This window comes from Catharus ustulatus, chromosome 1, assembly GCF_009819885.2.
Source record: "Catharus ustulatus isolate bCatUst1 chromosome 1, bCatUst1.pri.v2, whole genome shotgun sequence".
Lineage (NCBI taxonomy): Eukaryota > Metazoa > Chordata > Aves > Passeriformes > Turdidae > Catharus > Catharus ustulatus.
In genome coordinates, this window is record NC_046221.1 from 34786291 (window position 1) to 34811246 (window position 24956).

At 38.9% G+C, this 24956-nt stretch overlaps 1 protein-coding gene across 2 annotated transcripts in view; it reads right to left on the reverse strand.

The window, feature by feature from the left end:
- The window catches only part of SKAP2 (src kinase associated phosphoprotein 2), a 121547-nt gene that overhangs the window by 42121 nt on the left and 54470 nt on the right, over positions 1-24956 (reverse strand). For both annotated transcript variants that reach the window (XM_033073303.2, XM_033073312.1), the window contains exons 5-6: positions 8781-8858; positions 7979-8062 (exon numbers count right to left, since the gene is read on the reverse strand). In XM_033073303.2, coding sequence (XP_032929194.1) covers positions 7979-8062; positions 8781-8858 — 162 coding nt within the window. The remainder of the gene's footprint in view (positions 1-7978; positions 8063-8780; positions 8859-24956) is intronic.

Consider the following 24956-nt stretch of genomic DNA (forward strand, 5'->3'; position numbering starts at 1 on the left):
ATGGATGATCCCTTTTATGGTAATACACTCTTACAGAACTAATCTCAAATGATCTTTGCACTGGTACTCGTTCTTTCGAAGAGCATTGCAGTTAAACCACAAAGATGCTGTACTTTGGAAGGGGATGGTGCATGGCATCCATATCCCATTTGATTGTTTTTCTGTTTATACTGTTTTTGTCTTATCTCTCTGAACATACTATTTCAGTGCTAATGAAAATTACTTGTATGCACCACCAAATACATATATATGTGTGTGTGTATATATCCATCCTTTGCTATTATAGCCTTTGAATGACCATCTTAGCAATAAACTAGACTTAGCATTACTACTTTTACTTCCAATTGTCTTAGCATTAACATCTGAATAAAGTCCAGTGTGCTGCAAATGAGGAAATTCTAAGACAATGAGGTACTTCTCATGCCTGACTCAGAATCTGTTAAAGTTGAAAGACTCAGTATTAATTCACACTCCCTGTGGCAACAAGCCAGAGATAAGACCCAGTATGTCCTGAGAAATGGCTCCACATATACAGAAAGGCAGAACACAGGTCAGCTATAGCTCAGCTGCCTGCTCTGATGGTGACAAACAGTGGAGGTCTACAAATGCCATTTGCTCTTGCAGAGTACACCTTTTCAGCTAAGACTGGAGACCAACCTCATTGCCTGATCACCAGGGAGCAAACCATGATCCACAGGAGCTGCTTGGCCAGGCTGAGTAATCAGGTGCAGGCTTAAGGCAGAGCCATCCTGGGATCATCAGACTCAACAATCACCTCGATTTCACTGCTTGTCATAGGCCTGCAGCTAAATGGGTTTGGACACACCTGGGCTTTTGGTTTCAAGATGCCCTGTGAAGTTAGGGCCACAGCAACTCCTGTGAACTTTCACACCGTGAGTTAAATTGTTTATATTAGAAATATTTTCTGGAGACTGTGCTTTAGGGAGAATTAAAAAGTTGCTGATATTTAAAAGCTTTGAAGACTTAAAGATTTTACTTGGAGACTTAAAATTAGACACTGTTAATTTTATAGTGGGAATCAACAGTAGCTTCAAGAAGCACATTTATATTACAGATATTTAACTTTCATTTTGAACCCCCAAATCAGAGCCAGAGTTTTCCTTAGGCAGGAATACAACAGCATATTTAGGAAGCACTAGGGAGACATATGCTGGTGGAACACACTTCTCTGACTAACTATAACATTTTTGCTGTGTCTTATTTTCTCAACACAGAGCTTTTCAATTCAACAAGAAACTCTTAAGTTGTTCCAGGAAAACATAAAACAGAAATGCAAAAAGTGTAATATCAGTCTTGTAAAAATAAAAAGGACTGTGAACATCATCAAGCATAAGTTGTTCCACAATGAAGTCAAATCTCATTTCAGCATAAGCTGTCCTTTACTCTCATTTGCTCATGATCCTCTCTTCCCTTCTTCCTATGTCAGGCACAGAACAGAAAAATAAATCTGGGTCTGTGTAGGTCATTTTGCAACAACAACTTAAAATCATAAAAAAGTAGTATAGAAGAGGAGAGACTCAGGCACTAAGTAAAAAAAAAATAAAAAAATAAAACCACCAAAGCTAGTACACAGAAGTACAGAAATTTAAAAGAAATAAGGGTTATATTTAACAGAGAAAATTCAGATCTGAATAAAATTTGAAAGCCTTTAAACATTTCTCTTACATATAAACTTCATTCATCCTAAAAAGAGTTAAATGAGTTAAATGTTGTTAACAGAAACGGGGCCAATATTACATTGGGTACAGAGAGTCTCAAGGGAAGCAGAGAAAAAGGGTTTTGAAGTAACCTTGCGTAACTAAGTCCATGGGAACATTTAAAACAAAGAAGGGTAAACCTTCATTGAGATCTTGAAATTACTGGGTTGTAAATTTGAGGCCTAAGGCAATGTGCTCATATTATTAGCACATGTAAAAAGAATTAGTGCATTCTGAAGAACAGAGAGAACTCGGATAGTAGAAACTAAAGAAGTTACAGAGAAAGACATAAGAACAAAGGCAAACAGAAAGATTCCAGAGAGTGATAAAGTATTTATAGGTACTATTAGAATCTATAATTTAACTCTCTTCATCTTCAAATTAGGAGCCTGCAAGATTTTACAGTTTACATGGCTTCTTACTAACTGTAGTTTCACATGCTTTTCCATGTGCAGGATGTCTGCTATCTAAAAATAGTTCAGTGTAAGTATCTCCAAAATGGTAATTCTTTTTCCAGCTTTTGGAACAGTCTTTTCCAAATGCACACACAGAAGTTCTTCCCTTTTAGACAGCAGATGAAATGTCATCAACTGTTTTTTCTGTTTCTTCTTTCCTTTAATCTAGTCCTCTGAGAAACTGAAACTGTAAAATACTTAAGAAATTGAGGCAGTGATTTAGGGCACTGAATTGTTTATATTCTGTTTGCTTACACCCAGTAGATATTTTTTAAATAATGTATTATTAACAGCACGTGTGACTGTGGAGGTCTGAGTGTAACAGTCTCACAGCAGAAGATCCAGTACACATTAGATAGATGTTTTTGATTGCCATCACCCTGCTACAACTAAGTCCTGTTGAGCATGCACAATTCCCTTTTCTGCCCAAATAAAGTAGGTCACCACTGGCCTGGTCATCATTATCTTATTATTCAGAGAAATCCAAAATTATCATGTCCATGTTAAAACTAAAGAAACTGAAAAATAAATAAATAAACTCAGATTTTTCTAAAAGCCTCTGAATTATATCCCTGTTTAACATCATATTACTGGCAGGCAGGCAGATACCATTTCCAAGTTATAAAAATGAAAATAAATTTTTAGTGCCCATTAGCAGAGGAAAAATTACCATAATGTTATCAATTACTGTCTTGCTAAACATTTAGCTGATCTCTTCAGTTTGCTGAGACAGAAGGGCATATAACATTGTGGCCTAGTGAGAAAGAAGTAATGAAGCCATTAATTCTATCATTTATAAAGCAACAAATTAGCTTTCCTTATTCACATGCACTTTGAGGTCTGAAAGGTTATCCATACCATCTCGGTGTCTGAGGACACAGGAACAGCCAGAGATCATATAGAAAAATGATAGAGAACCAGGGTACTCAATTCAGGGTGCAACTGCAAGGAAGGAAAGAAAAGAGAGGACTATAAAAGATTTATGGAAGGAAAGACTATGAAAAAGAGAACCAGGCAGGCTTCTCAAAATCCCACCCAGCTCTGAGAACACACTCCTCTGTAATGTTGTGGGCCATGTGCTGGCAACTGATACCACAGCACAGGCATAAATACACACATGCTTCCCACAATACCTATTTCTGACATGTAATTAGCTGAAACCTTTAAGCCTTGTTTCTCCATCTACTCCATTTATCAGTGATCAAGAGAAAAAATGCAGGTGATTCACTCAGACCCATCTATATCTCTGCAATGAATTGCATTGTTTCACTACCCAGTGCTACGCCAAATGTAGGAGAAAACGGAAGAGAAAACAGGGAAACAAAACATACACCAGGCCTGCACGCATCACAACTGTTGAAGAGGTGCTTGGAGTCATTTAGGTGAACACACGCACAAACCCACAGCCATTTACTGCATTTCACAGCCTTTATTTGCAGTATATACTTCTGGACTAGGCCTCACATTTTTCATCATTCAGCTTGGAGTAAATTATTCTGAAACTCATCCTTGTACGTTTGTGAGCTTTATACACTTCCATACTTCTTGCTTTCCCAAAGCAAAAAGGAGAAAGTTAGAAGAACTAAAACTGGTTTGGAAACAACAAATCTATGCAAATAATAAAAAGGCATTCTATAGCCTCATGTTTACCACTTAGTTACATTTCTACTGATACTTAAGCATGAAAATCAAACTTTGGTCAACAAAAGACACATCACAGCAGACACAAAAGAGCTTTCACAGATTATTCACTGATGGTCTGGTTTTAAAAAGATACACAATTCAAAACACTCCAAGATGGATGCAGAAATCCCTGCTGCCTCTCAGCATTACATCCCCCAAAACAGAGGCACCAGCAGCCCATCACCCATTTAAAGTGCTGTGGACAGTGTGGAATCCTCATCACTTTGAAACCAGGTCACAATTTGCACAAAGCCATCAAACACACACTACAGTGCTGTTCCACAGCTGGTAAGAACACACTCTGAATTTCTACATGGTCCAATTTATCTGGAGCAGCATCAAGGGTCACAGTAAAAGAAGGCCCCCAGCACAGCAGGTATCACTGCTGGCTACAGCAGTGGGAGTGAAAACAGTTGCAGTGAGTAAATGCCAGACCTGCCCAGGATTGCCTCATCACACACCTCATCCATGCTGACAATCTGCAGCTGAACAGCGTGATAAACTGCAGCATGTAAGCTCACAAGCATTAGGATGACAGCTCACTTTTAACAGCATACTAGCCTGCCATGGCTGGTGTCCAGTTTCTACACAATAACAGTGAGTTGCTTCTGCACTGGAAGAGGCACTTTTATATACAATATACAATTTTATATACAATGGCATCACAGACCTGAAGACAGTACCTCTGACCAGTCTAAAAAATCCTTTTTTTATTCTAAGGCAAATTCAGGAGTGACTTAGTCGTCCCATATTACAAGATTAAGTCACTACACCATACTTAACTAGTTTTTCTGCACTGCAAGCACCAATCCAATGGAGCTAGGGCATGAATTCATGCATCTGATTTGTTTGCTTCCTCCATGAACTACTGTTTGGAGTCCAACCATGCCATGCCCTCTACAACTTCGTGAAAGGAGGTTGCAATGAAGTGGGGGGTCAGTCTCTTCTTCCAAGTAACAAGTGATGGGACAAGAAGAAATAGCCTCAAGTTGTGCCAGGGAAAGTTTAGATTGGGTATTAGGCAATTTATTGGAACAGGCTGTGCAGGGACATGGTGGTGTCACCATCCCTGGAGGCATTTACTACACATGTAAACGTGGCACCTAGGACAGAGTCTTGGTGGGGGTTTGTCAGTGCTGCATTAATGGTTGGACTCAATGATCTTGATCTTGTCCAACCTAAATGATTCTATGATTCAATACAGTTCCAATGGACCATGTGCCCCTCCCACATCATTAGGTTAGGAGGAGCTTCCCCAAACAATGTGCAGCCTACAAAAGCTCTACATGCATTAGCTAAAAAACCCGTCTATAGATTCATAAATGAAAGAGATCCCACAAAATATCAGTCAATTCCTAACATAGCACCAACCTTCTGAGTGCTAGAGAATGTATTTCCAATACAGGTATTAAAAATTGCAGCACAGACTTGATAATCAGGTTGTCGCAAAAGAAGTAAAAAAAAAAAAAAAAAAAAAAAAAAAAAAAAAAAAAAATGGAAAAAAGGGCCAAGACCAGGTGGGCAACATGCCCTCCTTAATATAAAGACCATATGCTGGAAAGCATAAATAATCATTAGCAAAGCCACAAGGAAAAGAATGCTTAAAAAAAAAAAAAACAACCTTTTTTTCCTAAAAAAATAGCAAACAAAAATAAAAATATTTTATAATCAAGAACAATCTTTATTAACTAGCAATATATCCTGAAAAATGTTGCAACTTTAAAAGTACTAGGCAATGTATAACTATATATAAATAAAAGTAAACAAACAGCTCATGATCATTTTTCAGAGAAAGAAAACAACCAGTACTGGCAAATCCAAATCAGTATCATGCCACATCTCCCCAAAATTTTTGAATAAAGATTTTTCATGTTTGTGCCTGTTCAGCCTGTAAACCCCAAGAAAAGAGTGTAGAAGAAAAGGCAACATTTCGCAGATATGCTAGCAAAACTATGAAAAGAGGACATGATGGGAAACTAGCAAAATGAAACTAGCAAGGAATGAAACAATCTGGAGCAAATAATTTTAGTCTTTAATTTAAAAAAGCCGACATAATAACTACCTACAGTAATCTCAAAAATAAAAAGACAAAAACAAAAAAAAAGGAAAAAAAAAACCACTTCAATGGAAAGGTTGCCCTGGAATTTTACATTATTGCACTTTTAAAATTTACTCAGATATACGTATGTATCATTTAGTTTACCCTTAAACATCAAATGCACATGGCACACAATGTAAGCAAGTTTTATTTGACTGTGAATTTCAAAAATTCAAATTTATGCTAGATTCTTTCCAAAGTGGCCATTTAAATTTACAGTAATTTCACGAATACAAGCCGCACCAATTTGACTAAGATTTTGCTCCTAAACCGGAAATGCGGCTAATAATCAGGAGCGGCTAATACAACCTCAGAAGTGCCTGCCAGAGTGCTGAGCCGAGCAGCTGCAAAGTCGGCATTTTGCGATTGTTACAAATCGCTACTTTGTTGCACCGCGGGTGGAGCCTGGCTCCCTGTAGGCAGCACGGGGGGCGGGGAGAGAGACGGGAGAGCTCTCTTTCCTCCTCTGCCACAGCCCAGGGGAGAGACGGGGGGGGGCCCGGCGCCGCCATTGCCGTGGCCTGGGGAGGAGAGGGGGGACCCGGGCCGCCCCTACCGCGGCCCGGGGAGGGGGGGGAAGCCCGCGCCGCCCCTGCTGCGGCCCGGGGAGGGGGGGGGAAGCCGGCGCCGCCATTGCTGCGGCCCGGGGAGGAGGGGGGAAGCCGGCGCCGCCATTGCTGCGGCCCGGGGAGGGGGGGGGAAGCCCGCGCCGCCATTGCCGTGGCCCGGGGATGGGGGGGGAAGCCGGCGCCGCCATTGCTGTGGCCCGGGGAGCCGACGGGAGCCCCGCGCAGCCATTGCCGTGGCCCGGGGAGGTGGGGGGAAGCACGCGCCGCCATTGCTGCGGCTCGGGGAGCCGACGGGAGCCCCGCGCTGCCATTGCTGCGGCCCAAGGAGCGGGGGGGAAGCGTGCGCAGCCATTGCTGCGGCTCGGGGAGCCGACAGGAGCCCCGCGCAAGCCATTGCTGTGGCCCGGGGTGCCGACGGGAGCCCCGCACAGCCATTGCCGCGGCTCGGGGAGCCGACGGGGTGCTTTGTCCCCGCCCGCCGCCGCCGCGGCAGGAGCGGGGAAACTCCGTCCCTGCCCGCCGCCAGCGCCATGGGCGCGGGAAAGCTCCGTCCCCGCCCGCCGCCGCTGCCGTAGGAGCAGGGGAAGCTCCGTCCCTGCCTGCCACCGCAGGGCAGCGCCGACCCGGGGTGACCGAGCCCAGTGGCAGCGGCGGCCGGCCCCGAGCTGCAGCACCGTGCTGGGCCATCTGGCCCTGTCAGCGGCCCCTAGCGGGCCGAGCCTGCACAGCCTTAGCTCAGCCAGTAAACCCCGCCCTCCCGCGGTTCTGTTAATAATTGCACGCAGGTCCTCGCTGCGAACGACAAAGCGGCTTATATTCGGGTGCGGCTTATCTATGGACAAAAACCGAAATATTTGCCAACACCCAGAGATGCGGCTTATATTCAGTGCGGCTTGTATTCGTGAATTTACTGTAAAAGTCACCTTCAGAAGTTTGCTTTCATTTCCATGGGTGGCTTTAGTTAAATATATTACTTAATTTCTAGCTTTTCCAGAACATATACTATTTTAAAATAAACAAAGAAGTCCACTATGCAGCTTTTAGATTAATATTTTCCTGGATAGAAGGAACTTGGAAAGTCTCATTACTAGAGGATGTTTTCAAATTAATATTCTATTTGGAGAAAAAGAACATTTTCTATCTAGTAAAACTGTTGAGTACTAGCATACTATCAAACTGAACAGCCAGCTGTTATTAGCAAACAAAGTAGCTTTACAAGAAACTTAATTTTTTTTTCCTGCTTTAGAAAACTTGTATATCACTTACAGGTTCTGAAGAATATTTAAACATTTTAAAAATTCATAGCACTGCCCAAGAACTGGTTAAAAGAAAATAACTTCTTTCTAAAATTTTCATTTTGTTTCTTAAAATTAAGACACAGTTTCCAACTCCAATAAAACTATCATATTCTTTTGTGCATTAAAACATCATTGCTTTCATAATTGTTATAAGTACCTTTGTCACTTCCATAGTAATAGAAGACTGTCTTGCTGATAGCACACCAACGCTTCTGCCATTCAAAGCCAAGAAAACTGTGGTCTGAAATTAATACAACATGTGTTTTATCGGTTTATGTCATTATTGAACAAAAATATGTTACTTCTTTTCAAGGGTGAGGTAACAGAGAGGAGGAGTTAGGGAAAGACACTAAGGAGAGGAAACTAAGGAAATGCATGGCACTGAGAAGGAAATTAGAAATAAAAATTGGTGGTAAGAAAACAAATAAGAATTTGAAATCACATAAAGAGGGAAGTCATGTGTAACATTAAATGTAAGGAAATAATGAACAACTTCCTAAATATTTCCTAGAGTTATTGCAGCATTAAGTGGGTATTAAAGTGACAATATAAGATTTATTGAATCAAGGTAAATATTGACTGAACCAAAGCTGAGATCAATATTTGCCCTCTTGAAGGAAAATAAATCTTGATGCTCACTGAAACATGAAGTCAACATATGGTACTTGTACATACGTTCCTAATGTTTTCTTCAAAAATATCTGAAAGTCTCTGAATTACAGCTAGCTGGACTTTCACAGCATGATTTTGGTAGTAAATAAATAGGATTTTCTTTCAATACTATAGGAGTAATTATGTGCTATGTTTCTTTTGCATAATAATGCTTCAATGTTTCCGCTTCTTCTCATTTTATTTATCTCTCCTATATAAAGTTGTTCATGTGTAGAACACCAAATACAGACATATAGACTTCCCAGACGTTAATTAACACTAGCTTTCACAAAGATAGCTACACTTACCTTTTCTACGTTTTTCCAGGTATCCAGCCTTCAGAACAAACTGAAGATCCTGAGCTGCAATCGGAGGAAACTGATTCCCTGAAAGAAAAACAAATTCTGTAAAGCACTGTTTTTCAAGAAAACTGCTATAGGAGCATTAATAAAATTATGCATTTTACACTCTCAGCATGCGAGAGCTACTGAAAAAAAAATCTAGTAACTATTATGCCAGATTATTTTAAGTAAATGACACATCTACCTATCAATGTCAGAACTGTTGCTGTTTTCCTCACCACTTCAGTAAAAAAAAATATAGCTGCATAACAGGCCTTGCAAGTCTCAGAAGGAAAAATAAGTCATTAAACAAATACAATCATTTAAAACATAGTCTGTAAAGCAAGTTGGATAATGAAAATGCTAAGTTTTCAAATGTGCTAATGAGAGAATCACAGTCACAAACCTCAACTGAACACAGATCAGAAATGTACAGTAATTTCACGATTATAAGCCGCACCATTTTGACTAAAATTTTGGTCCGAACCCAAAGTGTGGCTTATAATCAGGTACTGCTTATATACAGACAAAGAATGAAAAGTTGCTGTTTTAGTTTGGAGGACAGGTGTCTGCTGAGAAAGGCAGGAGCTTCTCTTTGAAATGGAGAATGTAAACCCCCTCCCTACAAATTATTATAATTTTGAAATCAAGGGGCTTACAGGCAAAGATATGGGAATTAGGAATAACAGTTCTTTTCTAGGGAAATTAAAATAGAAATACAGTACTACAAAGAAACAAACTCCAAACCCTGACAAAGTCAGAGTACAGCCTGACACCCCGTCAGGCAGGGTGTTGGTAGCAGTCCCATTAAATGGTGGCTGCATCCTCCTGCAGTGACAGATGTGGTTCAGTCGAAGCAGTGCTCCTGCAGAAGGTGCAGTTTCCCTCCGGAGGTCCAGTGGTGATGAGGAGAAATCTGGTTTTCCTCTGGAGTCCAGTGGAGAAAGGGGCTACCTTAGTGTCCCAAAACCTCTGTTTTTATCTTGGTAAGAAATGCTGGGCCCTTCTCCCTGGCTGGAGCAACTTCCAATGGGATGCAGTAATTTTATCAGTCACACAGTGGGACTCAATGGCCATTAGCAGAAAATGACTCGCTGGAGGGAGGATGGGTTGTGCAAAGATAAAGAACAATGCCCCGCCTGGTTTCAATGGATGGCCCATTAGCAGAATATCACCCGCAGAGATAAGGATCACTGCCCCCACCCTCAACAGATGGTGATAGAATAGATACCTTTTATCACACTCTGTATTGTAATGTGCAGCTTAAAATCAGGTGCGGCTTATGTATGGACAAAGAATGAAAAGTTGCTGGCAACCAGCAGTGTGGCTTATACTCAGTGTGGCTTATAATAATGAAATTATTGTAGTTTTCAATATCAGCTTCACACCAAAATACCTTGAAACAGCATACAAGGTGAAGACCCTCTATTACACATCAGCAAGAAGAGAAACCAGATGAAGAGACAATAAAAGGTGCTGCGTGTTGCTGACAGATTTTGCCTAATTTGCAATATGACACAAAACTACCGTCTATAGGATCTGTAAGGTGATAATGGATAAACCAAAGACATTGTATAGAAGTCTATGAAGCTGTTGACCTAAAACAATAATTTTAGACACATTGTACAATATATCTGCATCTGCAAAATGGTGAATATAGCTCAGTGTATTTTTTTCTTTTTCTCAACTGCTAATTCATGTAAGACAAACCAATCTTACTGCCTCATCTTAAAATACAACTTTAAATGTTAAAAATTGTGTCTTCCATCTTACAACCTTTTCCTCCTAAAACAACAGAATGGTGATTTAAGCAGAACTCCTAGTATTAAGAACATGTTAGATGTATAATATTTAATATGAATATAAATATCATACTGCTTACCCCAAGCAAAAAAACAGAGCAAAAGGTACTCTTGTGCTGCTGGGTTTTTTAAGTGTATGCAAGCAACACAGTGAAGTTCCTACTACTTATTATCATCAAATATTCATAAGAGTCACTGTAGGTAGGTGACAAGTTTACAAGGCAGCCATTATTCATCAGAATATATGTAATCTCATTACATTCTATCAATATAAACATACAGAAAAGGACTGATATTAGCAGACAAATTCTGTGCTAAAAACACCCTTTTAAATTATGTAGTCTGGGCAGAAGATCAATGGTCTGACCTTGAACCAAGCACGGTCGCTGAAAGGTGATGTCAATTTCCTTGGTTTTTAGGTTGTTCCTTAATTTTTTTGGTTTTTTTTTTTTTTTATTCAGTGATCACAAATTAGTTGCTTTATGGTACTCTTATTTAAATAAAGTTATGACAGGAAAAAGGCAGGAAAGAGATAATAATGTGCAGAGAATGCTGGTTTTTAAAGCATGAAAAGACTCAAATGAGAAGATATTCTTTAAATAATACAGTCAGCTATTTAGACTCCAAAATCTTTTGTTTGACACCAAAAGACAGTACATAGAATTTTACTTACATTGATATTTCCACTTCTTTTTTTTAAATTAATATTACTTTCGAAGATGAGGAGTACACTAATTTCTATTTTAGCTTCTATGTCATTCTGACTATTGTGTTAAAAGAGCACAATAAACATGCATTTTAAAGTGACACAGCTAACCTCCCCTTTGCAATGATAGCCCAACATTAAATAGGAATTAAGCAGAAAGACACTTGATGGCTGGTATGTGGTATGTGTAACAGATACTTTAAAAGGTGATGTAATGATGGTATTGTAAGTGGGGGAGGTAGAGTTTTACAAATATGCGTTGTGTGCTGCTTTATATTGGTCATTGGGAGGCATCAGCGTGCAACACTTACAACTCTACCTCATCCAGTAGGGCTCGTCTTAGAACAGTGCAACCCCACAGATGAGGAAGACACAAAACCTAAGTAAACAAACAAACAAAAGCACCTCACTCTAAAATTTTACAATTTAAGAATTTCAACCGCCATTTAGATCCAACTTTACCCAGATTGTTTGCATCAGTTTGTGCTTTGATGAGGAAGCTTGGCCAACGATCATTTAGTGAACGGTCAAATCAAATGGGACAACACAGTCCCAGAGAAGCACATATTCTGGGGACTCCTTAGTATTGTTATTCTGTCACTGGAACTGACTACTTCATAGAATCAAAATTCCACTCTCAGTTTTGCTACTTCTGCTGAGACAAGTCAGGATAAATTTGGTGATGGTATTTTCTGTAACAACATTTATTTTGCACAGGGCACTGAAGGCTTATGAGGAAAAGAACATGCATGGAAAAAGAGTGTCTCACTGTCTGGTGCCACTGCAGAAAGAACTCCTCCTCCCACCCTTAACCTGTAGAGAAGCCAGTTTCATTTTATATTCCTCAAAGCAACTGAGACAGCAACTCCAAAAAAACAAACCGCAGCTGGTCAGCCCCACTGCCACTCACAATCTGTAAGTAGCTGAAGCAGAAACAGATCATATGCATGTTATTATCCTTCTGTCAGAGAAGCTTGGGAACCAAAAAAATATGATGGAACTTTAGTCGAAGGGCAGTAGAAACAGACCCAATTGTAATATCCCACGACACATACAGCTGTACAAGAAAGAAAAAGCATAAATCTGGTTAAATTCCTTCTTTCATTGCCCTGTACCTTCAGAAGGAAGGGGAGGGAGAATAAGTAGTATGAAAAACATAAAGGAAAGAGAAAGAAACACCTCCTTCCAGAGTCTCATGAACCACAGGTGTTGTGCATATGTGGCAGGAAGAAGGCACAAACACGGATATACCATTGTCCCAGTACTACAACAAAAACAACAGGGGGAGGAAAGAGCAGAGAGTCAGTCACATCTTCCTCACAGTTACTGCCAAGATTCTGCATGGGAATCTTCTAAGTTGTATTATCTATCTTTCTTCCATTTTTTCCATTTCTTTACTGTCTTGTCCACATATCAAACAGGATTTAGACTGAGGTGCAACCACTAGATGCTGGGAACTCCCAGCAGAAAGTGTGGAATTTACATAGTAAGTTGGTTTTTGCAGTTGCTTTCAATCAGAATATTGCTTCCCCATTCATTTGAAATATATCAGGCTTGACACAAATCTCATAAAAAAGTATCACTAAAGCAGTACTTCATTATAGTAAAGCAGCATTTGCTTACATTACACCAGCAGCTGAGATCAGAAGTTCATTAGTTGACTGTAGCATGAGACTTTAAGCTAGACACCTCCTTCTATATAGAATCTAAGACAGAAGAATTCTGCCAAGAAAGAAGGCATTACTATGTATTTTAAGTAAAGAACCATAAACCACATGCTTCAAACCACATAGTCCTTTCAGATCTCAAAATTTCCCATGTTATACTCCCATGCATGCCCCAGGATATCTTCATGACAAGGAGAATTTTCTCCTTCCCTCATGGATGCAGGTGAAATGGTCTGAATTCCAGTTATCTTCAATTTCACTGGAGATTGTCCACCGTAAGAAATTAAATGTGGGGAATGTGGGGATGCAAGAAGCTTGCATCCTGGGGATGCAGATAGTACCTACTGGTACTACCTTTTTCTGGGTTTCTCAATGCCTGTTAATGAGAAATTTCTGGCCAAGCCCACTACAAAAGCTTTTAAGAGCAAAACTCTCCCAAAATCAGACCACCAAGGATCACCATGCCTTCCTAGCATTGTATGGTCTGTTTCCAGATATGATTAAATTATTTAGAAATAAAGATGCTAAAAGGATCTTAGGCTTCCTTGGTTTCTCCTTTGGTACACTGTAGTTTTTTAAGCCAATTTTAAACACCCAAGAGAAAAGTGGCGTTGTAAGAAATGCTCTGTGGCTTGCAGATGTGTGGGTTTATATGTAAAGGCACAATGATTGCTTCTGTTTACTCCTCCAGACCTAATTTCTGCTGTGTCATTGTCCTGACAATGGTGGGCAAGCACAGAGTTGAGGATATAAAAAGGTCTCATTTCCATTCCAGAGTTTCTACCTCACAAATAATGTCCTGAATTTTATTCTTTTGTTGTGAAGACCAGTTCAAAATTATCCAATATTTAGGGAGATAATGATCTTGCATACCCAATAGATGGTATAAAATAAGGGAGGTCCATCTGCTTAACGTTACAGGTTTTCCTTCATTCTTGACCACCCACTCATAAAAGAGTCTCCCACAATAACTTCTCTTCCTATCTCTTCCTTTTTGGTGGGAACTACTCCAATGTACTTCAAAATAAAATCTGCAATTTATACTCCACATGCATATTTTCAGACTGGTGTGTACAAAAGCCATCAAAGACCAGATCAAAATATTTATGAAGCCTAAACCTTCATCTTAGAGAAAAGTAAATTATATGTATGATGCACTGGGCTCTTCCTCTTGGTTCTAGGCACTCTTGTGCCAAGTGAGCAGCTGGCAGTTATTATAATACTATTGCTGCCAGGCTGAAAATTCCTCCAGTGAAAAGAAGGTGAAATGCTCTCACTCAAGCATAAAGCCAGCTTTACCAGTCAGGCTTTGACTTCAGAAAAAATTAATGTTATTAACATAGGTGTATTAATGTATAGGTTCAATTGCATGACTCCCACAAACACAGAATATCTTGTGATTCAGAAAGATCTCAAAACCACAGCTTATGGCACGACTACAATTTTTGCAACTTGGTAATCAAACAGGCAAAAGCCTGAATGATTTAATTTTTCACCTTACTGCAACAGTGAATTTGGTCCATTACATAAAAACAAGTTTCATCAGTGTCACTTCACAGCATGAAATTCAATCCTTGTGCCTGGAATTTTGATTTTTGTAGGACCTAAAGATGTAAAAAATTCGTCCTGTATACAAAATAAATAAAACAAAACCAGACTGTATTATTCTGCACTGTTTACCAATAGGATTTTTTTTTCCTACTTCAGCAATGTGGGCTAAGGGATACATAAAGCAAGAAATAATCAGAGGTCAACACATTCTAAAGAGGTGCTTAGCATGCTTATGGGAAGTTAAACAGGCGAAATGGAGATAAGTGTAACTCAGTAACAGCTAAGTGGTTGATTACAGCTTGCTTTCCTAGTAGAGGACCAGAGGTTTAACCATTATAATGGTGAAGTCATCTTGCTCCAATATGAATATTTCATTGTTCTTCATTTCTTGTAAAATAAAAACTTAGAGGAAAAAATACATTTGTTTGATTATATGGACAAAACAGTGATCACTATTTCTTTATCCTTTCCTAACTAAAATAAAATACAACCATAATTAATAATACAATTATTAAAAATTATTTTTCCAACTTCCTTTTTTTGCACGGAAGACTCTTGGTGTCATTTGAGAACTTAATGAGGGTGCACTTGATGCCCTCATACAAATCACTGATAAAGATATTAGACAGAACTGATCCCAGTACCAACACAACCGGATGTAGCTCCATTCACCACCGCTCTCTGAGCCCAGCAGCATTTTACCCAGTGAAGAGCTCACTGGTACAAGCCATAGGCTGCCAGTTGCTACAGAATGTGCAGGAGACAGTGTCAAAGGCTTTACTGAAGTCTAAGGAGAAAACATCCACAGCCTTTCCCTCATTCCCTAGGTGAGTACCTGGTCATAAAAGGAGTTCAGGTTGGTTAAGCAGGACCTCCTTTTCCAGACCCCTGCTGGCTGGTCCTGATCCCCTGGTTGTCCTGTATATGCTGCATGAAGGCACCAAGGATGATCTGTTCCATAACTTTCGCTGACACTGAGGTCAGGCTGACAGTCCTGTAGCTCTCTGGATCCTTTCCAGCCTTTCTTGTGAACATGTGTCACATTGGCCAACCTTTAATCACCTGGGACCTCCCCAGTGAGGCAGGACTGATGAAAAATGATGGAGTGACTTGGCGAGCTCTTCTGCAGCTCCCTCAGTACCCCTGGATGAATTCATCTGGTCCCACAGACCTGTGGATGTCTAAGTGGCCCAGCAGGTCACTATTTCCTCCTGGATTTCGGGGATCTCTTTGCTCCTGTCCCTGGTTGCCCTGAGGATATTTGGTCTTTCTGTTGAAGACTGTGGCAAAGAAGGCATAAAGTACCTCAGTCTTTTCCTCATCCTTGATAACAACATTCCCCCTCTGAAGTTAATAAAGAATGGAGATTTTCCTTGGCCCTCTTTTTGTTGTTAACATATTTATTAAAACACTTCTTATTATCTTTTACAATAGTGGAAAGATTAAGTTTTTGCCTTTCTAATTTTCACTCTACATGACTTAACAACATACTTGTACTCTTCCTGAGTTGCCTGCCTCTTCTTTCAAAAGTCATAAACTCTTTTTTCACAGAGTTCCAGCAAAAGCTCCATGTTCAGTCAGGCTGGTCTTCTTCCATACCAGCTCATTTTTTGGCACAAAAGGACAGCCTGCTCCTGCAGGAAATGCAGAAAATAAGTGGCTTTGTCCTCAAGCGCAGGGCTTTTATGCTATCTTTCTTTCTTTTTTTTTTTTTTTTTTTTTTTTTTTTTTGCAGCTTTTATTGCAGCTATCTCTCAGGCTTCAATTCAAAATTGGCAGAGATATTCTGAAAATATTTGTGTTAAAGTTGAGCAAAGAAACAGTAATGTTTCTAGCAACACAAAAAACTAATTTTATCTTCTTTTCTTCCCCCCTACCCCCCTTCTCACACACTTCTTCCAAAATTCTTCATATCTCTCCACTTTATTTTCATCTGGAAATAGAGCATTTACCCATTTTTAATAGCTACTACAGAAGGATTCAATTATCTTTGAATCTGTACATAGCAATACACTGGAGTCACATCTGTTGCACAAGCACTGTGAATCTAGGCTAAAGAGGAGGTGGTTTATTTTCATATGCATATCTTCTCCCTACATTTTTTTTTATTCAAGAGAAGATTAATGTATACCACATTTGAAAAAAAGATCCCATTTCTTAGAGAATTTTTTTAATTAAAGAAAAGTTATCAGTAGGAAGATCACATAGAATCCCATCAGTTCTATTAACTGCCTTGAACACTTTCACAAAGACTACTTCTGCATTTTGCAAGCGTAGAAGCCTGGCAGCTCTGAATTAGTTTACCATGAGAGAATCAAAAGATAAATGTTAAAGAAAACCCATTTCATTCCTGGAATAAATGTAATGAAAATGTTTAGCTTGTGAAATATTAGGTCACAAAAAGTTAGCATTTTGGTCTTCAAAGTGTTTGTTCCAAAGGCTGCCTAGTCTATGAAGTTTTGCTCTGGAGCCATCCCTAGCATTACCCATTGTGGTCTCTAACAGTTTACAATAATTTTCACAGAATAATTTGCTTTCATATATTCCTCTAAGGAGAGCCAGCAGTGTATTTTAATAAAGAATACTTAAAATGCTGTCATCTGTTTCTAGTTTTAATTCTTTCTAATTTGGGATATGAAGTTTGGGCTACAAACATTAATACCACACCCCTCAGAGGCTTAAACACTGTGAATTTTTTATGGACTCATCCCTTAGAAGGACAGTGGTACAAGCCCTTTTCTTCTCTTCCCGTCCTTCCTGTAAGCAGGGAAGGCAGTGGGCCAGGCAGCCTAAAAACCACTGCAATGGATTCTTTACAGAAACTAAATCTAGTTCTTTGAAGAAGTTAGCATCTCTTTCAGTCATTTCTAATTAGCCCCTAAACTGTCTGTTTAGTTATTTTCGATTTTAAAAACCTTACATTCATGGGTTTTCAATCCTCATCTGTTTTCTGAGCAAAGTTTCTTTAGTAGTTGTAACATTTCATTTGACAAAAAAAAAATTTCCTTTTTTCTTTTAACAAATTACAGGAGTCAGTCAGTTTGACTCCATTCATTAGGATCCACAGCCAAATGGAATTATCCTGGATCACATATTCCTCATCCAAACATAACTCTGAATTTGTAAACTAATATTGTCCTGGATTTCTGCATTCTTTTGATGGTTTTTGTATTGCTTCTGATACACCCACTGTTACATTTTGCATAGCGTCTTAATGTACAGAGGAGTTTATGGCTTTCACTCCTTGATCCAGGTTTAACTTTCACACAGGTATTTATTAAAATTTCACAAATTACACCCATGCCACATGGAGGGGTGGGGTGTGTGTGAATTTTAAAAAGTGATGTTTTCTGCTGTGAGCAGGCATTATCCTGCAGCACTAGAAAAGGGGCCACTGAACACTTCAGCAAAGCAACCTTTCCAGTTTTGTTGTTTCTCAAATATTCTGAGGCAAGCAGAAAGAAAGATACAGCAGCAAAGAAAAGGTCTCTTGTACAAGGTCTCCCACTCACATCACTGTAATGCAAGGCATACAAAAATGTTGTAAAGCATGCAAAAGTTTTGTTTAAAGAATCACTAACATTTGCTCAATCATTTCAGCACAAGACAGGTTTCAGTCATCCAGAGGCCCACATTACAGCTACCAGAAAAGTGCATCAGTGATAGAGACTGGCAATACAAATTCTGCCAGTGCAACAGCTTCAAACTTTGTTATGAGAAATAAAGTAGGCAGGAAAACACAGAGATAAAAACAATACCCTTGCTTTGCAGACAGAACCAAGTCAAAACAGACCATCATGGATCAATTAGAGGCACTGGGAATTCTCATGAAATTATGCAGGCAAGCTGAAATTTCCCAGCGTTGTCTCACAGACAAGCACACACATCCAATTTTGATTAGAAACCCTAAGTAAAGACTCAGAATATCTACATGATAGCTTGAACCACAGAAGGTGCTGTTAGCTAATCAGAGAAAATTAAAAGGCCAGGAATAAAGAGTCTACAGCTGGAGTATGACCAGCATGATGTCAAATTGCATATGGATAGCATCTTTAACCATATCATGAATCCTGTATTCCCAGATGGCTAACAGTAAGTCCTACAGGCATATCAAACAGCAAGTTAAAAGCTTTCATTTAATACCTCCACGTGAAAAATACGATTTTCAGCCTAACATCTAAAACACCTGGAAGAGGTAATACTACAACTGTACTCTGCAATTTACTACTCTTTTTAAATAGCCACCTGGTACACATAAGAATCCCTTGGCAATACCCACATATCACAGTACTTTTAAAAGACTAGAAGTTCCCTATTACTTTTCTATTTTGTCATAATGTTTTTAATTAGTACTTTTGAAGGGCCTAAAATTCCATTGTCAGGCAACTGGCTCTTTTATTTCAGTAAGTAAGCCTACACTGAGACCAAGAAATGACTACTATTTAACTGAATACAAGGATGATTTAATATGCTTTGGCAGAGAAACTGCCAAATGTCATTTACTGCAAATCTAAACAATGAACTTTTAAATTATATTTCAAAATTAGTAGTACATGTTCTTTTACTTTCAATGTCCTAGTAATCCAAGTATTTATTACTCAACAATATTTTGACAGATCTTGTAAAGCCCACTACAATGTGAACTCTGTGAACTCTTGTCCAAATTTTGGTAATACCATGCAAGTCAGATTTTCCACGAATCATACATTCATGAAACAAAAAGCATATAAATTTTCTTCCTCTTAATTTTATAATATCACAATTTTTTTGCCCTGTTTCTTCTGAGTAAGTTCTAGTGTGCATTCATCCTTTTCTAAGTTGTTCTGTTTCTAGAGCTAGTTTAAGCCCCATCTAAAAAGTCTTCATGAACAAAAAACGAAAGAAAAATAAGGGGAAAAAACAAAACAGTACAGTTTGAGGAGTGCCAAATTTAGCTAAAGAGAAAAAATCTTCCAGTGTGAATTTCAGTCTATGAGAGGGTTATTTTAGCAGGGGAACCTTTTAACTTGTGCTCTGATCAGAAGCATAACACACCATAAATACAATAAGCAAAACCCAAGAAATCTTGGGAAACAAGGAAATTCTCAGACTGCCATGAAAAAACAACAAAAACCTCAATGTAAATTGCATGAGTTTTATATATGGAAGACATTTATGCCAACTGGCAGCCCTCTTGGATTAGCTGTGTAGTCTGCAAAGTTCCAACTGTTCTGACTCTTGGCCAAAGGCTTGGCCTGTTAAACTTCTGAAAGGAAACATACATACACACTTAGTGCATTTTAAATGCTCCAACAGTTCATATCCTTGATCAGAAAAAGTTTTAACATTACTGGTTGGAGCTGAAAAATCTTTCATCTGTATGAAGGAAAAGATTCAAATTCTTACAGTCAGCTAAAAACACATCTTTAAAACTGGCAGTTGCAGATTTCAATGAAGAGGTCCTAAGCTAGTTTTCAATTTCATTTTATGTATTCCTGCAAACACAAAATTATTTGAATGTTCTGCCTCATTGCCTCATTTTTGATACATTTCTACTACTGATAATTTAAGTAAAAAGCTATGCTCAGTGATCAGTGAACTATCACACTCAAAGCTCCTCTGCATTTGAAAGCTAATTTGGTTTAAGATGGAGGTATGACTTTACACACGCAGTCTGCATGTAAAGGCAAGCCTTTTTAAAATAATAACAGAAGAAGAAAGTCTCATACAAGTCTTTCAAGTTTTCCTTACTGCAGCACATTAAATGCATGTCAAATATAATTCAGTATGTAGAAATGGGAAGTTCTGGTAGAATTACAGTCTCTTGCAATGATAACATTGCACTTAGAAAAATCAATCTACAGAGCAAAACCATGAGAAAAATTAAAGGTACGGAAATAAAAAGTGACTTATACAGTGCCTTTATTTCCAAGTACTCTGAAAGAGGTAATAAAGAGGTAATAAAAATCCAAAGATTTTATGGTTCAAAAAACACATCACTGTTTTCAAATCTCCTCTCACAAGGAGGTGGCTACCGCAAAGATAAAATACTCTCCTGTTTTCCTGCAATTGCATGGGACCTAACTGAAAAGAACAAGGGAAATACTCTAAGAAGCCAGCAGAGCAAACTGCGGGAAGCCAGCAGAACACTCCTGTGTTTCCTGAAAGCTTTCCAGATGCAAATCTCAGTTGCCATTCAGCTTGGAGTATACTGAGAATGACAGGAAGAACCACCTTCCAATATCAACTCCCAAGTTTTCTGAATGACTGCACTAATATTTTTCCAGTCCATTTGATGGCTCCGGGAAAAAAAATCATACACTTGAAGACACAAACAACAAGAACTCTGGCAGAAGCTGTTTGTCTCTGAACAAGAGACAGGAGATCTGACCAACTGTTCCAATTCTCCCATAAGTCCCATTTTGCTACATCTAGTCAATGGAAATATCCATTGTAATTTTTCAATGATCTTTCTAAGTTACACCAAGCTACATAATGTTTCTCACATGACCCTTGCAGTTCTTGCTGGATTTACTATAGAAAAGAAATATTTGAAATAATATTTTTATTGACAGTTAAAAACAATTATTTTTATTTGGAAACCATGTATGGGGTTGAAATACAAAAATGAAAGAGGATCGCTTATATGACTTGCAATATACCAGCTCATCTTTTCCTATGGTAAAACATACAGGTTTCCTTCAGCATCTGAAGGCCATGGGAAATCCCAAAAGTTAAGCTTATACATCACAAACACTATCATATGCTGCAATGGGGGTTACAATTTGAGAAAAGAGAGAATCAAGAGAAGAGCTGTGATTGAGTTAAGTATTTGAGGAAAAAGATGACACATCAAGAGAAATGGGCATATTTTACAACTTAAGACTTTTACAATGATGAAGTGGATGGATAAATGTCAGTGGGATTTTTTCCAAATTCATTGAACTTTCACTTTTTTTTGTCCTTTGATTCTCACACCACACCTGAGTTTTCCTTAAGCCTATCTCTGCAAATAAATCTAATCAGGGATTAGAAAGACAAACCACCCAATGAATACAACACCACTGTTGAAACTTGAACCAGTTATAACATTAATGGTGTATGAATTAACTGAACCTGATAACACAGTAGCATTGTTTGGTCTGGTGGTAGTATTCAGCGATGGTATTTCAGTCTGTGGACATCAGTGGGGCAGAATTTGCAGGGAACACAATAACTTTTATCAGATAAACTAGCAGCACTGGAAAAAAGTCAGACAAGCCTCTATACAAGCAAAAGGGCTCATTTATACAAGCATTCCTCAGTTATTTTCACTTTATAGCAACTGCCTAACATGCATCACTTCTCTACCAACCATAATGAAACATGTGAACATGCATAGTATCACTCAAAGGTTGCCCTCAAAACAAAGAATTCAAACCTCCAAACATTTCTTTTAAACTAATATACAGTATTTTCTTCTAATTTAAAAATGTGTTAATTCAGTTCTCTTTAAAAGAGCACAAAAAATAATTGTGTCAAAGCTATAAAGTGGTATTATGAAATTTCAGTGGAGTAAATATTAAAGTTGATCTATGAATGCCAAAAAAAAAGAAAATGGAACTTTTAATGGAAATGCTGACACAACTTTAACTATGACAATGTTAAGAGCGCTGCTCTAATAAATCTGTCAGTTTCTGTAATGCCTATGACAATCCCATTAATATGAATGATGTACACTTCACATAGCTTACTACATACCAACTGCAGAAGTTATATCATCTTGATTCCCAGTAACAAATCAGTAATCAATATTTGCAAAAGCAGACTAATCCTTTGCAAAATCAGTGGTTTAGTGATTGAAGAGTTTGCTCAATTTACACAGTTAATCCCTCTTCATCTGCTTGAGCCCTCTATTTATTCCAACCACTTACAGTGGTAGCTGTAGCAGATTAATACATCCCCCTGTGCTAAACATGTCTTGACAATTGACCCAGCATATTGCTGTCAGGATAATCTTTACAAACACTGAGCTTTTCTTACCAAGCCTGAAGGCAACATTTAGAAATCAGAAGTTTACAAATACTCTCAGAAAGATCCCCTCACACATATTATCACCTCTCCATTTAATTATTTCTTTGAGACAGCATCTACTGTCATATTTTATGGACCCAAAAAGTACCCTTCTGACCTTTTTTTATTACTAAGGTTAAAATTACTGTAATTATGAAGTAACACAAAGGAGTTTTTAAAATCAAGTAATTTCTATGAAAACAGGAAACCAGCAGGAAAATAATGTGTCGTAGCATATTGCTCAGTGAAAAAATGAGATGACCATCTGTGTAAATACAAGTAAATTAGCATATTTTATTTTTTTAAAATGAGCTGAAGTAGTAAGACTAAATTAAGATTACACAAAAAGAAAAAAAGTCACCATGGAGCCCATAGTGAGAAAGTAAAAACAATAAACTTTTATTAAAGAGAGACAAAATTAGTTAAACCTACATATACCTCTGTAGCTCTGAAGTTTACAACAAAGACTTGCATAGTCCAAGCTTTTTCTCCATTTTGAGGTTTCTACCCCTATTAGAGGCAATTATTAATGAAAGCATATATTTCTAAACAACTAAGAAGAATTAACATGGACAGTAATCCTAGTTACACACTAAAATCATATAATCTTTCATATCTATGAAGCTATTTGTGTTTAATTTGCCATTGTACACAACAGTAGAAGATAAAATGTGCAAATAAATTGACAACTTAAAGGAGTACATTAGAAAATATTTTATAAGGTAAAAATGTAAGAACTTATGCTTAAGGACAAAAAAGTGGAAACCCTTAAAAAGCTAAATTGTATGATCAATCATCATAATTCTTATGGTTCTTGGTAACTTATTTCAGAGAAGCATGATATTGTATCAGCTGTACAAGGCATAACAATTTTAATGTTCATACAGAACTAAAGCTCAGTATTAAAACAGCACAACTGTTTAATTCTTAAAATTTTCATAACATCATTTCGTGATCTATGGAGAGACAGTATAAAAAAGTTGCTAGGTAGACCAAAGTGGCAGTTTGATTGTTTAAAAAAGAAAGTAAGCATTAAGAGAAAAATGAGAGAGACTGATGGTCAGAAGAGAAACTGAAACATGCAGGTTTGGACCATACATTAATTGCTAGCCTACAGAGCCTAAATTATCCAGTTGGCTCTAGAAATGCAACCTGAATTCAGAAATGAACTTAAACAAAACTGGCAGAGCACAGAACACTAACTTAGTCATCAGGTACAGTTACAGCATACATCACAAACTTGATGTGCTTGACTATTTTATATATCCACAGGGGAAAAAAAAAGAAAAGCCTACAGTAGGAGCATTAACTTGAGGGGCAGTAATGAACACTGAAGGCCATCAGAGCGAAGACCAACAGAACTTTCTTAAATGGAGGAACAACCCAAAAATCAGCATATTTCATTGTTTCACTGTTGAAACTCATCTTAAAATACAAAAAAAAAGTGACTGAAGACATGGTATAATATGGAACAGACTAAAGTTTATCACTTACTTCTTAAACACAGAAAGTTGAAGGTGTCACTGTTGAACAAAAACACTTGAAGGGTGAAATGTGAGCTGCCGCACAAAACAAGTCAGGATATGGGAAGAAAAAAGAACAAAAAAAACCCAAAAAGACACACCAATCTCTCTTTCTTGCACCATAAGAAGCAATTACAGTAATTTCACGAATATAAGCCGCACCATTTTGACCAAAATTTTGCTCCCACACCGGAAATGCGGCTTATACTCAGGAGCGGCTAATATGTGAATAATTTTCTGAGATTTTCAACCCCGGGAGTGCAAACCGAGTCAGTGCAAACTGCAAAGTCGAGCACCTGCCAGTAAAACCCAGCATTTACGCGGCTGTTACAAATTGGTTACTCCGCTGCGCGGTGGGTGGTGCTGCTCCGTGCAGGCAGCACAGGGGGTGGGGAAGGCAGGGCAGCTCCCTCCTGCTGGCCCCATGGCTTGGGAGGAAGGCAGGGGGCTCTCTCCTGCTGGCCCCGCAGCCTGGGGGGCTCTCGTCCCCGTGTGCCACCGCCGCAGGAGCAGGCAGGCTCCATCCCCGCCTCCCACCACCGCCATGGGTGCCGGCGGGCTCTGTGCCCCTCCTGCCACCGCGGCGCAGCGCCGGGCTGGGGCAAGTGAGCCCAGCGGTGGCGGCAGTCGGCCCCGAGCGGCCCCACCAAGCGGCAGCGCCAAGCTGGGCCACCCAGCCCTGTCGGCAGCCCCGAGCCCTCATGGCCCGAGCCGAGCCAGTAAACCCCACCCTGCCGCGATTCTGTTACTATTTGGCAACTTTGTTGCACGTGGGTCCTCCCTGCGAACAACAGAGCGGCTTATACTCAGGTGCAGCTTATTTATGGACAAAGAACGAAATGTTTGCCAACACCCAGCGATGC